The 15,654-nt window shown below is 51.6% G+C and overlaps 1 protein-coding gene across 2 annotated transcripts in view; it reads left to right on the top strand.

The window, feature by feature from the left end:
- The window catches only part of CDS2 (CDP-diacylglycerol synthase 2), a 29,036-nt gene that overhangs the window by 6,414 nt on the left and 6,968 nt on the right, over positions 1–15,654 (top strand). For both annotated transcript variants that reach the window (XM_064472867.1, XM_064472866.1), the window contains exons 2-9: positions 8,000–8,142; positions 9,157–9,253; positions 9,656–9,753; positions 10,522–10,661; positions 12,384–12,442; positions 13,180–13,262; positions 14,806–14,893; positions 15,227–15,295. In XM_064472867.1, coding sequence (XP_064328937.1) covers positions 9,197–9,253; positions 9,656–9,753; positions 10,522–10,661; positions 12,384–12,442; positions 13,180–13,262; positions 14,806–14,893; positions 15,227–15,295 — 594 coding nt within the window. In that variant the 5' untranslated portion in view covers positions 8,000–8,142; positions 9,157–9,196. The remainder of the gene's footprint in view (positions 1–7,999; positions 8,143–9,156; positions 9,254–9,655; positions 9,754–10,521; positions 10,662–12,383; positions 12,443–13,179; positions 13,263–14,805; positions 14,894–15,226; positions 15,296–15,654) is intronic.

Genomic DNA, 15,654 nt, shown 5'->3' on the forward strand with positions numbered 1-15,654 from the left:
CGAAGAGTGTACCCATTGCTGCAGAGCTGTTTGTTCTCCTTCTTGTTTCTCACAGCTCTTCTGAATAACAACAGATCGACGTGTCTGTGCCAAGTGGTGCAGATGCAGCACCGAGCTGGGGCAGCCGCTTTCAGACACCGGCTCCAAGAGGCGCCCAGGAGCTTTGCTTCCTTGTTTCTGTACGTGTTTCTCTGTCTCTGCGGGGACAACAAGGTCTGCCGGTTTGGTAAACGCCACGGTAGCAGAGGGCTGCCAGTTAGACCTAGGAGAACCCAGCACTGAAGCCAGTCTCCAAAACATCTCTGTCGCGTGTTTCAGAGGGGGAGGCAGGTTCCTTTCTTAGCAGCAGGAAATTCTGGGGGAATGCCAGAACCAGCAACCTATTTTTGTGCTCTTTTGTATATAATAGCTTTTCGAAAGTGCTTGGAGCCTGATGCATTTACCATCTACCTGGAATAAACAGAGCCCAGAGCGGGTGCTGTGTTGGGGGCCAGGCAGAGGATTAGCTTGTGCCGAGTGAGTCACCAGGATACGCGACTTCGCATGAATCACATTTGCTGACACCGAGGTCAGGCTCTTCTATCAGACTGTTGTTCTGCTAAATGCAAACTGTGCATACCTCCGAACACATCGCACTGGCGGGCCGAGCTCGCTTGTGTTCAAAACAAAGCGGGCAGCCTTGGGAACATGAGATGGCCGTGGGAGTTTTCTTAGTTATATCAGCCACTGTGCAAGCATCTATGCTTTTTGTGATGTTATCTGCTAATGGTCTCCATTTCTAGGCATGCCCTAATTTCTGTGCACGCTTTCAACTGGAATATGTTTTTTCAGGACGGGAAAGGGAGTCTCATGTAAACAGAAATGAAAACTGACCTTTGTTTTTTTGAGACAACAAATTAAGCAGTCACTGCTAGCTGCCAGCGTGGTGGGATAATCTTGATGGAGAGACATGAGAAACTTGATTTTAATTGCCCTGCAGATAACAGCACAGCCAAAGAAGTTCTAGCGCTTTCCCCTAGACCAGCACCAGGACGTGAGCTACTTTGTGCCCGCTTGCAAAAAGCCAGTGCTTTTTTGGGACCTTAGTACAAATCAAGCCTGGACGCTTGTTTGCTTCTTCCTTCAACTGTTAATGGTCTCCAAACTTGTCTCTCTTGTTTCACCTTCTGAGCCTGTAAACCTCTAAAGGAGAATATCCTGTAATTAGGGAGTAGCGGGATGATTTTTTGCCTTGATCAACCTTCTGTGATGGCGTGACAGGCTGGGTGAGTGAAGGGAGAGCAGTGGATGCTGTTTATCTTGACCTCAGCCGGGCATTTGACGCTGTCTCCCATGACACCCTCACGGGCAAGCTTAGGAAGTGTGGGTTGGATGAGAGGACAGTGGGGTGGGTGGAGACCTGGCTGAAGGGCCGAGCCCGGAGGGTCGTGATCAGCGGGGCAGGGTCTGGCTGGAGGCCCGTAACTAGCAGGGTTCCCCAGGGGTCTGTGCTGGGCCCAGCCCTGTTCAACATATTCATCAGTGACCTGGATGATGGGACAGAGCGTCCCCTCAGCAAGTTCGCTGATGGTACCAAGCTGGGAGAAGCGGCTGATGCACCAGAAGGCTGTGCTGGCATCCAGTGAGCCCTGGCCAGGCTGGGGAGCTGGGCCCAGGGGAGCCTCATGGGATTCAGCAAGAGCAAGCGCAAGGTCCTGCCCCTGGGGAGGAACAACTCCCCGCACCAGCACAGGCTGGGGGGGACCTGCTGGAGAGCGGCTCTGCTGGGAAGGCCCTGGGGGTGCTGGGGGGCAGCGAGGTGACCCTGAGCCAGCACCGGGCCCTTGGGGCCAGGAAGGCCAACGGTGTCCTGGGCTGCATTCAAAGGAGCGTGGCCAGGGCAAGGAGGTTATTGTCCCCCTCTGCTCTGCCCCAGTGAGGCCACATCTGGAGTGCTGTGTCCAGTTCTGGGCCCCCCAGTTCAAGAAAGATGGGGAACTACTGGAGAGAGTCCAGCGGAGAGCTATGAAGGTGATCAGGGGCTGGAGCATCCCCCTTGTGAGGAAAGGCTGAGAGACCTGGGCTTGTTCAGCCTGGAGAAGAGAAGGCTGAGGGGGGATCTCATCAGTGCTTATCAATATCTGAAGGGTGGGTGTCAGGGCGATGGGGCCGGGCTCTTTTCAGTGGTGCCCAACGCCAGGCCAAGGGGCCACGGGCACAAGCTGGAACACGGGAGGTTCCCCCTGAACATGAGGACAAACCCCTTCCCTGTGCGGGTGCCAGAGCAGGGGCACAGGCTGCCCAGAGAGGCTGTGGGGTCCCTTCCCTGGAGACATTCACCCCCCACCTGGACGCGGCCCTGTGCCCCTGCTCTGGGGGTGCCTGCTCCAGCAGGGGTGGGACGGGGTGAGCTCCAGAGGGCTCTTCCCACCCACGTCAGTCTGTGGTTCTGTGATGCCACCTTGGTGGGTGTCTTGGAGGTGGCTTTGGCCGCGGCACGGCAGCCGCCGGAGATGGGCAGGTGCTGTGTAGGTAGGGCAGTGAAGAAGGGCAGAGGGGGAGGGAGCAGGCAGTTTTCCCGGACATAGGAAGTTTTTTGAAAAACACTGAGATTTTCATAACTGAGGCTGCTGGGTTTGTATCCATTAGACTAATTAGGTTGGCCTCAGTCTGGCAAATGTGCTCAGAGGTGAGAATAGTAGGGGCTTTAGGACAGTTGATTTCTGTTGTTCTAGCTGCCAATTTTATTGCCTGAAAAAGCAACTACATTTTTCTCTTTAGCAGTGTATTACCATTTTCTGTCACAGCTTTTTGTTGAAATCTGGCAGGAAGTCTAAATAAAAGCGCATTGCTTCAAGAAGGGTGCACAAATAACGGGATTTCTTGAACTAATCTAATCTACCAGCATTGAATACTTAACTGTATCTCTGTATTGGGCAGAAAATTTTTGGCAGGGAGATAACTGACTTGTTTCTATGACAACTGAGATCATGTCATGGATATTTGGGCAAAAAAAAACGGGCGCTCACAGCTTCCGCTGCGAGAAAGCCATTTAAAATGTGAGGGCAAATTTTGTACCACATGCTTGCAGGAGTTAAGTTGTGTAAAGAAAGCTAAGACAGCTCATTTCTCCTTGTATCTTTCTTTAGGGTGATTAAATATTTGTTCGCAAATGTTGCTTAGATCTGCTGATTTCAAAAATATAACAAGCAAGTAGGTATCTGGCTTTTTTCCTCCGTCTGCTCTGGTGCATCAGGCAGGAGAAACAGGTTGCACAGAGATCTGTGGGTTTTACTCTTTCTTCTCATCATGACTTGTGTAGAAATGAATGAGTTAGGATAAAATGTATGTTGTTGTCCTGATTTTATTCTTGCATGACTTATTCCTTTGATTCTTTAAGAAGCCTTCAATATTGAGACGATAAGTGGAAGAAGGAGCACTGGGCTTGCCTGCAGTGCTGGCCAGGCAGATTTGCACAGGAAAGAGCCCTTCAATTTAATAACTCCATGTTGGTAACAAAAGCCAGTAAAAGCTACTGCCTCTGATTATGTTTTAATAGACTTAATGCTTACCCTGTAAAAGAAATGGAAAAATAAAGCCCCATTCCAAGGTAAGTGGAGGAGAAGTTTGTTTTGCTCTTACTAAAGGGTTTTAATTGCTTCCCGTCTCTGCATCGTGCATGTAGATCTCTAACATCCTGGCACACGTTTGCACTGAGTGCTCTGTCCTCCTCCTGCCTGGGAGGAGAGAGGCAGAGGGAATAGCAATGACTGAGCTAACAGGAAAAATTGGTGAGAGAATATGGAATAAATAGAGCTGGCGACAGCTCTGTCCCAGCGCAGGAGCACCAGCGGAAAGTGGTGGCATTGCTGAAAGGTGACGGGGCTGCATTTCCATTTGTCTGGGCAGCATCTGCTTCAATGAGACCCCGGTGCAAGATGGAAGCTTTTCGGTACTGGTGTCATGCTGTGGTAGTTGCTACCTCAAAGTCATAGTTGGTTCAGGCATGATCAGATGTGTGCGAGGATGAGCCTGTGGCTAAAAAGCTTCAATTTTAGCAAGAACATAAACAACAACCAAAAAAGGCAGAAAAAAGGTCCATGGAAGATTAAAGGAGAGAGTACGGTCCAGTGGTTGGGGAAGGAGGCAGAATCCCAGACTGGTGTGGGTTGGAAGAGCCCTCTGGAGACCACCCCATCCAACCCCCTGCTTGAGCAGGCACCCCCAGAGCAGGGGCACAGGACCGCGTCCAGGCGGGGTGTGAATGTCTCCAGGGAAGGGACCCCACAGCCTCCCTGGGCAGCCTGTGCCCCTGCTCTGGCACCCTCAAGACGAGTCACAATTTCTGGGTTCACTTGCTGCATGTCTGAGTCTCTCCAGGCTTTTGTTTCAAGGCAGAAATAGGAGAAAACAGCACTCAGGAGGTATCAGAAACCCGCTGTTTCTTAGGGGAGCAGCAGAATTGGTGGCAGAATGACAGCTATTAGACCCAGCTTCCCTGAAATGCTGCTTGAACTGGCATCGTGGGGCACTCTGCAGTCTGTGGCTTAACACAGCCCAAACCTGCCCCTTGCAGTCACAAGCTCTCTGCAGAAGCACTGACTCCGTAATGAGCTTAAATTTTCACCGGCGATAGCCCTGAGCAGGCATCACCCGCTGTCGTCTGTGCCCGCTCGCACTCTGTGCTTGCTGCTGCAAGCTGCTTTGCAGAAAGCGTTGCTGTCTGCTGATTATCCTTCGGGGATGAGGATCTGTCTGGCTCGGCTGGAGGACTAGCGAGACAGCAGTGGAAACGTGCGGGAGCGTGTTACCAAGGCAATGCCACAGCTGGATTAAGTAGCCCAGACCAGGGTGCATCACGCTCAGGCTTAAACAAGTTATTTAGCACCCTGCTCAGCTGCTTAAACTGGTGATTTGTAGGCTGATGGTTGCAATTTGCATAAAAGGTATAAAAATAGTGTAAATTACTGAGTCCTCCATAGCTGGCACAATGTCCTGTATAATCTCAACGCTCCGTTTCAGAAAGAGATCCAAGTAGGGAGAAGAGCTGATTCGCGACGCTGCTCAGTTGTTTTCAAAATGAAGATGTGAAAATGTGTGTTAGCCCTCACTTTGACTGGCGATTTCTTCCATCAGGGAAAATGTTTTCTTCCACCTCCCATCAGGCTTAAATTGAGCAAGAGAGACATGTGGCAGGAAGGAGTCCTACGTTTAATGTTGAACCCTGACAACATCCATTTATCGTGACAAATCTCTTGGTTGCCTTCTTTGTGCTCTCTGGAAATCATGTGGCAACATTTGGTGGAGCTGTGGATATTGCACGTCCGTTGCACAACCTCTCCCGTCCCACTGCTGAGGATGAAGGGGGGAATAGTGGGATATGTGTGCCGTTGGACTGATCGAGTGAGGCTTTGCTCCTGCTCTTGGAGGCCAAAACGCTTTGCAGCATGCAGTTTGGTTTGGCGTTGCACTGAAATCAGTGGATCAGGTAACTGGTGACGTGGTTTACATCAATTTAGCTGCAGCATCGGTGTCAGTGCAAAAAAATCATCGGCTGGGCTATGGCAGAGATCGGGACTGCCCATTCCAGCAGCTGTTAGATGAGCTTGGTTGCAACATCAAATTCCTCTGTCCCGTGAGCTATGCAGTTGCCTTCATCCTTCATGTTCTTGGCCAGGAGCGGAAGGGAGGAGGGCATCAGTGCTCTTTCCCTTTCTTTTGGTCTCTGAGCCCTTGGCAAAACTTCTGATCCTCTGGGCTGCAGGCAAGGGGTAACGTGCCTGCTCTGCACTGAGCCTCGCAATGTCAGTGCTTCAGGGAATAAAATGCAGGGATGCTGGCATGGATCCGCTTCCCCGTTTCAGTGCCGGCTCCTTTTATCGCGTGGCTGGTGACCCTGGGACTTGCATGAGATGATGGATACTTGGACTGCATTAGAAATCTGCGTGAGGTTTTGGGGCTTAGCCTATACCGGTGACGGTGGTTACCCTGAGGAGCTCAGCACGTCCTTGCCCATTTGAGTTGGATCAGCCACATTAATTTTTCTTTTTTAGAAACGTGCAGCAAGGGAAGGAAAGCCCCCGTTTCCTACAGGCAATCTAGAAGACCAGAAGGAGAAACTGAGTTTGGCCAGGCTGGAGCTGGAGCTTTTCTCTGTTATTTAGATTGCTCACAGGAATTCTTCAGAGAATCCCCTTCTGGGAGAAAGCACAGAGAAGGCGTTGCAACAGGAGACGTAGGCTGTAGCTAGAGTGCACTGATCTCCCAAAGCCTGCTCAGGAAGAGGGCCCCTGACCCGTGCTCTGCTATAGGATGCCAAACTCATGGTCTTTAGGGAGCTTTATCATTTGCAGTCTTTTTGCCTGCTGCCGTTTGCAGCTGCCTTACAGATTTGATCTTGTGTGTGTTCCCAGCTAAATGGCACTAAATCTCTCTGAAGTCCGAGGGACAAGCAGATTTTACAGGTCAGTTAAAAACCAGCTGAAAACCGAGCCAAGCTGCATTTCTTTGCCAGCTCTCCAAACCCACGTGAGTGCTGGCAGAGGTGTTTAGTTTTACTTCCCTCTTCCTCCCCAGTCGATGGGGATGGAAGGAAGCAAGCGCGGCGCAAGGCGAGGAGGGGGCGGCGCAGGGTGTGACTGGTGCCATGGCCTGGGCTTCGCTCGTCCCCGGAAGTCCTCTCTGACAACGCCGTCGTATTTTTAGCTGCCTCCGCCTGATGGTATCTAGCTGTCCTCGTCTGTTTTAAGAACCTGGCCCACAGCCATTGGTACATCACAGCTTGAGGAGTAATTCTTTTTTCCTGCCTTAAATAAGGGAACTACTCAAGTCTTACTGCTCCAGTGAACAGCAAATATCCCTCGATTTGGTTACACCAAACCAGTCCCAGCAGATGCTGGTTTTGGTGGGGGTCCCCCCTCTCCAAGCACGAGGCAGCACTGGAAGCCTAAAGGGATGAAGTTGCTTTGTTTGCAGAGCTCCCGGCATTTGTCACCTTGGCTCCCTCCTGCTTTTCCTCCAGATACGCTCTCTTTTCCAGGAGTTTTAAAATAGCCCATGGTCTGAGGCCAAATACATGGGCTCTGCCTTGCCTGATGCACAATCGCTCCCCAGGGAGTGGTGTTTTCCTTCCTTACTTCAAGGACTGAGGAGCAAAATGAAGCTCTGCTGCTGAAATGAGGGGCAAAACATGGAAATTTGGATTAGTTCTCTTCAGGAGCTGGACAGGGGGAAAAACTGCCTTTGGAGAGGGGGCACGGGACTGCCTGGGAGCCAGGAGGTCGTTTGTAATCCTTTTTCCACCACTGGCCTGTTGCAGATCCTTCTGTAACCTCCTGCCTCGCCTGTATTTATTTACCCTCTAAATACAGGACTTTGCTCTAAGTGCTGGAGCAGTACGAGGGGCGGGGAAAGCGTGTGTACTTCTTTCCAGTCCATCAGGTTTCTTCCGTGGCCAGAGAGGATAGTTGGGCCTGAGCGATAAGCCATGCTCTTCCTCTTCAGCTATTTGAGGATGGGCTCGGTGTTATTTTTAGTGCCCACATGTAAAGTCAGCACTTGAAAAGCCTGTCTGGAAGCCTTGAGCCTGTCTACTTGAAGGCCTTTCTTTCTGTCTAATTTGGGCAATGTTGCATACTTGGAGATCTGCCTGAGGATTGGGAGACGTTGTGAAAATTCCTGCTAACAAGCCCGTGTCCCTTAAGCACTTGCTGCACTTGGAGATACTTATTAATCAACTGCGAGGGGTCGTTAACTGTTCAGAGGGAACAGGTCCTTTGCTGTAGCTGCTGCTGAGACTGATGGAGAGCAAACCCCACCGTACATGTCACCTAAAACGCTTGAGGTTGTTACTCGTGGGTATAACCCCATGTAATGCCCAGAATATTTTCTTCTCCTCTTCCTCTCATTTACGCAGAAAGCGAGTGGTGGTTGGCGTTGCAACCAGTGGGCTGGTCTGAGTTTCTTTAGGGAGTGCCAGCACTGTGTCTAATAAAGCTCTTCGTCTCTCTTTACCTTGCAGGAGTCAGAGTCTGAGAACAAGCTGGATGGAGAGACAGCATCAGACAGCGAAAGCAAATCCGAATTTGGAGGATCACCCCCGGTGCCAACATCGGATGATACTCCAGAGGTCCTGAACAAAGCTCTCTCCCACCTGTCTTCAAGGTAGCACTCACTGGGCATCATTCCCCTCCGCTGCCAGGGCCCCTGCGCCTTCGCTGCGGCTTTCCTAGCTCCAGCAGCGTGGCGGCGGCTGCTGGAACAAGCAGCTCTCGGAAGCGCCGCACTCTCCCTCCCTGGCAGGCAAGCAGGAAGGTGCCCCTGAGGCCACGGGGAACAGAAGATGATGGTGATGCTGGCAGGGCGAGCGGAGTGTAGCGCTCAGGGCTGCTGCGTGTGGGAGAGGACGGGGGGCAGGCGAGCGCTGTGGGAGGGCTGCCTCGCCACGCGCTCGCTCTTGGCAGGTGGAAAGAGGCCTGAGTGGGGCAGAAGACAGTTGCATTTAGCTTTGACAGCAAAGCTGAGAGCTTGAGAGCTCTCTGCAAAGACTAAAACTGCAATGGTTTTTAACCACTAGTGTGACCTACTTCTGCAGGAATGCGTGAGAAAAGCATGCTGATAAGGGCAAGATCTAAGAACAAACCAGGAAGGTTCTCTACAGACTGCTTTGGGGGAAATGCATCTTATTGCTATCGCGGGAGAAAGTGTCTCTCCCGGGTGTGCTGCGAGGGTGGGAGAGGCTCAAGGCAGGATCTCTTGGAGAGTAGCGAGGGTACAACACGCCAGGGCCCATGTCTGCTCTTGGGAAGGAGTGCAGAGAGGGCTAATGGTCCCCAATTTATTTGAACTTATCATGCAGCTCATCCAAGGTGTGGGAAACCTGTAGCGGAACAGGAACAGACACTCTGCTGTCCTGTTTCAGTGCCCTTGGAGATGCTCTGCACCTGTGTTCTGCATTTAGTGATGTTTGTATCGGGGAAGACTGAGCAGAGCTGTAGCCTTGCAGCTGCTGCAACTGGGCCTTCATCAGTAGATCAAGGTCTCTCTACAGCACTGAAAGGAAACTCAAGGGTTCCAGGGCTCAGTTTCCTTCCTGTGATGTGCAAAGGGTAGAAGTGTGATCGTGCTTCCTTGTTTTGATTTGACTTTCTCTAACATCTTTCCTTGCCTATGGCCTAGATGGAAGAATTGGTGGGTAAGAGGCATCCTCACGCTGGCAATGATCACCTTCTTCTTCATCATAATCTACTTGGGACCCATGGTCTTAATGATGATAGTAAGTGCTCCAGAGAAATGCCCTGATGTTCCCAGTGATGGGGGGAAGGTTGCTGGGACTGTTGCTGGGGTGGGCAGCTCAGAGCCTCAGGCTTTAGAGGTCTTTCTTCAGTTCGCTGGATTTCTCTCTCCATAGAGGAAACCTGGAAGGAACCTGTGACTGCCTGCCCCGGCAGTCAGCATTTGGCTGCAATTGAAAGTAATACAAGGGGTTGTTAGAAACCTCCTACAGAGGAAAGGGGAGGGCACAATAACATGGTGTGCTTCCCATGTTGGGTGAGGAGACCCCTGCCAGATAGAGACTGCTAAAGTATCCTTTGCTCTGCCCATGCATGTTTATCTCCTTGAGAAAGGAGATGTTTAACCAACATGTGTTACAGCTTCTGGATGCCTTTTTGTGCAGGTGATGTGTGTCCAGATCAAATGTTTCCACGAGATTATCACTATTGGCTATAACGTATACCATTCATATGACCTGCCCTGGTTCAGGACGCTCAGCTGGTGAGTAAGGGGGCTGCTCCCCTCCCCAGACTTGCGTGCAGCAGGAATGCTTCATCTCACTGCAGACAGGCAGCAAGGGGATCATCTGGCTACCTCCAAACCAGAGACCAGGGGATTGCTGTGTGTTGACCAGTGTCATGTGTTAGCAGCTCCTGTAAAGAAAAAGCCCCCACAACTCGTGATAGATAAATATCTTGAAAGAGCCCGTATTGATAAACTTTGTCCTGTTGTTAATGCGCAGAGATTTGAATCCGATGATCTGTGCAAGGGACAGCATTGACAGGCACCACCCCTTGGAGACGGACACGGTTGCGTGGGTGGGATGGGATATTTTAGGTGGCTGTGAAACCGGGCTGGACACTGGGCCGTAAGGGCTGCGGAGAGGGCAGGAGCAATGCTTTCAGGAAGCACAGAGGGTGTACTTTCAAGATGCGCAAGCTCGCCGAGGCCTGTGGAGGAGTGCCACCTAAAGGCAGAAAGGCCTTGTGCATCAGAAGGCCAAAACTGAACCTGGATGGTGTGATCCGTTGTAAAGTGGAGCTGGGTGACACTTCCTTAATGATTCTATGATTCTATGAGCAATGCAGCCACTAGTTTAAATGAAGGTGACATTTCTAAAACAGGGGAAATAAAGTTCTGGCTGTCACTTGAAGATAGCCTGTTTGCAATGTACTGGACCAATGTAAAGACCTTAGGGATCAGTCGCTTTCTGTGTTTCTCCAGAAGCCTTTTAGGGTTCCTGCTAACGAGCATCTGTATCCTTCACAGGTACTTCCTGCTCTGTGTAAACTACTTTTTCTATGGTGAGACTGTGACAGATTATTTCTTCACCCTGGTTCAGAGAGAAGAGCCCCTGCGAATTCTTAGCAAATACCACCGCTTCATTTCTTTCGCCCTATACTTAACAGGTAAAGATAATTTTTTCTGTTGGTTGATCTTGTCTGGGCTGGAGGGAATAAATCTCCATGAACTAGTCTTGTCCTGAGTGTTATATCCTAGAAGCTGTGCTAAGGCACAGGGAGGAGGACGGGGGTGATCTGAGGCAGCCAGCACAGCTTCCCCAAGGGCAAGTCCCACCTGACCAACCGAGCAGCCTTCTGTGATGGAGTGACTGCACCAGTGGGCAAGGGAAGAGCTATGGCTGTCATCTGCCTGGGCTTCTGTAAGGCCTTTGACGCGGCCCCCCACAGCATCCTTCTCTAAACTGGGGAGATACGGATTCGATGGGTGGCCTGTTCGTGGATGAGGAACTGGCTGGATGGTCGCATCCAGAGGGTCATGGTCAACGGCTCGATGTCCGGATGGAGACTGGTGACGATTGGTGTCCCTCAGGGGTCCATACTGGGACCAGTGCTGTTTAATATCTTCATCAGCGGGACACAGACAGTGGGGTCAAGTGGCCCCTCAGCAAGTTTGCAGGTGACCCCAAGCTGAGCCGGGCAGTTGACGCTCCCGAGGGATGGGATGTCATCCAGAGAGACCTGGACAAGCTTGAGGTGGGCCTGGGAGAACCTGGTGTGGCTCAACAAGGCCAAGTGCAAGGTCCTGCCCCTGGGTCGGGGCAGCCCCCGGTATCAGCACAGGCTGGGGGATGGAGGGATGGAGAGCAGCCCCGCGGAGAAGGACTCGGGGGCGCTGGGGGACGAAAGGCTGGACGTGAGCCGGCAACGTGCGCTCGCAGCCCAGAAGCCAACCGTGCCCTGGGCGGCATCCCCAGCAGCGCGGGCAGCAGGGCGAGGGGGGGGTCCTGCCCCTCTGACCCGCTCTGGGAGACCCCCCTGCAGCGCCGCCTCCAGCTCGGGGCCCCTCACCACGGGACAGACACGGGGCTGTTGGAGCGGGGCCAGAGGGGGCACAGAAATGCTCCGGGGGCTGGAGCCCCTCTGCTGCGAGGCCGGGCTGGGAGAGCTGGGGTTGTTCAGCCTGGAGAAGAGAAGGCTGTGGGGAGACCTTATTGTGGCCTTCCTGTGCTTAAAGGGGGACTCTAGGAAGGATGGGGGCGACCTCTTTAGCCAGGCCTGTTGTGACAGGACGAGGGGTGATGGTTTTAAACTAAAGGAGGGGAGATTTAGACTGGATATAAGGATGAAATTTTTTTACAATGAGGGTGGTGAAACCCTGGCCCAGGTTGCCCAGAGAGGTGGGAGATGCCCCATCCCTGGAGACATCCCAGGTCAGGCTGGACGGGGCCCTGAGCAACCCGATCTGGTTGGGGACGTCCCTGCTCACTGCAGGGGGTTGGACCGGATGGCCTCTAAAGGTCCCTTCCAACCCAAACCGTTCTATGATTGTGTCCAATGCAGTATCCATAGCAAGTTATCTCTGCTCTTCAGAGATGCTGTAACTTGGCTGCATGGTTAGAGTAGTGGTGGCAAATCTCCTACATGAGGCTCTGTAGGAAAAAAACCTCCCTAATCTGTACGGGACAGCCAGGCTTGATGGCTCATCTGTCCAAGTGTTACTTGTAGGCAAAGGTATTTTGTGATTTCCAAAGTAGTGTGTTCCCACTCCACATTGCTGCTTGACTCAAATAAAGAACCTAAGGAGCTGTGCAATGTCATGGAAAAAAAAGTATTTCTTACTGTTGAAGATACATTCCCACCATTTACTTCCCTTCTGTCTCTCATCAGGTTTCTGCATGTTTGTCTTGAGTCTGGTGAAGAAACACTATCGCCTTCAGTTCTACATGGTAAGGTTAAACGCAGGGCCTGGCTGCTCCCAGTTGGAGGCAGAAGAATGAACAGTGTAGGCTGCTTGAAAATGTTGCGTAGAAGAAAATGTGTCAGTAGATGCTTCTGTGCTGGTTGTGCATCGTAACGCTGCCTGGAAGAAACGTTACTGTGAGCAGACTGTATTTTTAGGAAGGTGGCTCTGACTGAATTTCCCTGCAAACATGTATTCTCTTCTCCCTGCCCTTGTGGATGCTATTAAGAAACCTTTTGCAAGCCGAGAGGACTGCACAAGGCTATTGGACTCTTGTACTGGGAGTTACTGGGTAATACTTGTACTGAGGGCCACCAGGGTTAATTGAGTACGTCCCACTTCTCCCAAACATCAGTAAGGCATTGCTTGTGTTTGACTAGTTTTGCTTTCCTGTGTATTCTGCACACAGGGACATGGCTTGTATTCTATCAGTCCTCTGCTACGTATGGGATTGGGGTGGGCTAAAGAGCATTTGGTCCAGCAGAAGTCTTCCCAACAAGGGTCACCGCTGGGCTTGAGCTGAAGAACACGCCCGTAAACTACTACGGGCAATTGTTCCCTGCTCTTCCTGACTCTTGGTATTTGTCATGGTGAAGGTGCATGCTAGGAACGTGCATGAGCCGTCCTCTGTCTGAGGGGTAGCTAACAGCATCTGGCTTCTGCCAGCCGTGCGTATGAGCAGGGTCTCGAGGCAGGCTGACTGCGTGCTGTCTTCTCTTCCAGTTCGGATGGACCCATGTGACGTTGCTAATCGTTGTTACCCAGTCGCACCTCATCATTCACAACCTGTTTGAAGGAATGATATGGTGAGTTGCCGTGTGTTCCGGGTTGCTTTGATTCTTTGATTCAGGCTCTTTTTTCTTTGATTCTTTCATGTTTTGATTCTTTGATTCAGGCTCTGCAGCCTGAAACGAATGACCGTGTTTTGAGTTAAAACTGTTCTTCTAAAAAAAACCCAAATGGCCAAGGAGAAGGTGCTTCCTGTGAGGGACCAACTGTTCAGAACAGAAAAGCAAAAGACTGAGTGATACCTCAGCGACTTGCTTTGTGCTGCTTGAGCAATATAGAGAGTTGTAAAGAAGCATCTGAAAATTGCTGTGGGGTGCGGGGACCTTTCAGGCAGCGTCAGGGCTGTGTAGATGCTTTGTCTTTATACCCACATCTAGCAAGCAAATGGGAAAGTGCTGCTCGGCACTTGCCTGGGGCCAGTGTTCTCAGCGTAATGGTAAAAGCAGTGGTGTGAAAGGAAGGAGATTGCAACCTGCCACCGTACTCGAGCTGCTGTGTGGAGGCGAAGCCCCTTCGGTGCTCTTCCCAAAACCAGCAGGGCCAAGAACTAATTTTGGCCGCTTTAAGACTGCGTGTTCCTCGGTGTGCCACAGCCAGCCCAGAGTGCTTTGGGAGCAGCCTGCTTGCAGCTAAAATGCAGCCTCTTTGGGGGGAAAGGGGGCGACTGTCTAACAGCATGTCATGTGTGGCAAGTGCTTAAACCAGGCCATTCTGGGTACCCAACCTGCTTTTCAGTCCAGAGCACTAGAGTGATCCCTCGGATTTCCCTAGGAGCTTCGAGTGCTCCTTGCATTGCATTGGAGGGGGAGATGTTGAGGTGGTGCCACTGCAAGGCATTTTACGAAGGAACTGCTCGTTTAGTTAAGTCGTGGAGTTTGTCTGATCTTGGCACTTTCCAATGGTTTGGTTCTTCAGTGCGCCCAGGTGGCCAAGGAAGCCACCAGCCCCCGGGCTTGTGTCAGCACTGGTGTGGCCAGCAGGAGCCGGGCAGGGATGGGGCCCCTGTGCTCGGCACTGGGGAGGCCCCACCTCGAGTGCTGGGCTCAGGTTTGGGCCCCTCGGGACAAGAAGGGCCTGGAGGGGCTGGAGCGTGTCCAGAGAAGGGCAGCGGGGCTGGGGCAGGGTCTGGAGCACAAGTGTGCTGGGGGGCAGCTGGGGGGGCTGGGGGGGTTTAGCCTGGAGAAGAGGGGGCTGAGGGGAGCCCTTCTCGCTCTCTGCAGCTGCCTGAAAGGAGGGTGTATCGAGGCGGGGGTCGGACTCTTCTCTCTAGTAACAAGCGATAGGACGAGAGGAAACGGCCTCAGGCTGCGCCAGGGGAAGTTTAGGTTGGAGATTAGGAAAAACTTCTTCACTGAAAGGGTTGTCAAACATTGGCACAGGCTGCCCAGGGAGGTGGTGGAGTCTCCATCCCTGGAGGTATTTAAAAGAAGGGTAGACGTGGTGCTTGAGGAGATGGTTTAGGGCTGGACTTGGCAGTGATAGGTTGGCGGTTGGACTCGATGATCTTAAGGGTCTTTTCCAGCCTTAACCATTCTATGATTCTATGATTCTCCCATCTAGGTTCATTGTTCCAATTTCCTGCGTGATCTGCAATGACATCATGGCGTACATGTTCGGGTTCTTCTTTGGCCGCACCCCACTCATCAAGGTTCGTAGCACTTTGGAGGACAAAACATGCATTTTGCCTTCTTTGGGTCTTACTCCTGTGTTCCCTCATCTCTGGTTTTGTGGCTTTTTGTGCATCTGAAGCAAGCCTGCAAATGAAACTTGGTGCGCGTCCCAATCTTTGAGGCTGTGAAGTGAAATGAACCATTTCAGACCGAGGTGTTAGCGTCAGGTTCTGACCGAACACTTATTTGTTGGTTGGTGGCACCAGTTTTTATTTGCCTCAGCAATTCATGAGCGAAGAGAGGCTGCGTAGGTGTGCAGCGGTGTGCGGAGACGTACGGTTTGTGACCCTCCCTCTCCCTCTCTCTGGCAGCTCTCCCCGAAGAAGACCTGGGAGGGTTTTATCGGAGGATTTTTTGCCACTGTTTTGTTTGGATTGCTGGTAAGTAGCAATCGTGGTGCTTATTTCTTTGGTCTTTTCCATTCATAGGGTGACAGAGTTTTATCTAAAAAATGCAGTCACACTTTAACCTCTCCCAGCTCTTGTCAGAAACTTCCCTTTTTCCTTACTGACCAGGAGCTGAACTGGTCCATGGCTGTGCAGAGCTTGCACCGCTTCGTGCTGTGCACAGATCCTGCAGATGGAGGAAGTTTTTAGTCCCTATTAGACTCTGTGACGTGTTCGTCACGATAATTGTCCTTGAAACTTTCTCCTGCTGCTGTTGGATGAATGCTGTGCATCTTTTCAAGGGCTGTGTGGGGAATTCAGTGCTCTTGAAATATTCTTATCTGTTGTGATGA

This window comes from Phalacrocorax carbo, chromosome 24 (assembly GCF_963921805.1).
Source record: "Phalacrocorax carbo chromosome 24, bPhaCar2.1, whole genome shotgun sequence".
In the NCBI taxonomy this organism is placed as follows: Eukaryota; Metazoa; Chordata; class Aves; order Suliformes; family Phalacrocoracidae; genus Phalacrocorax; species Phalacrocorax carbo.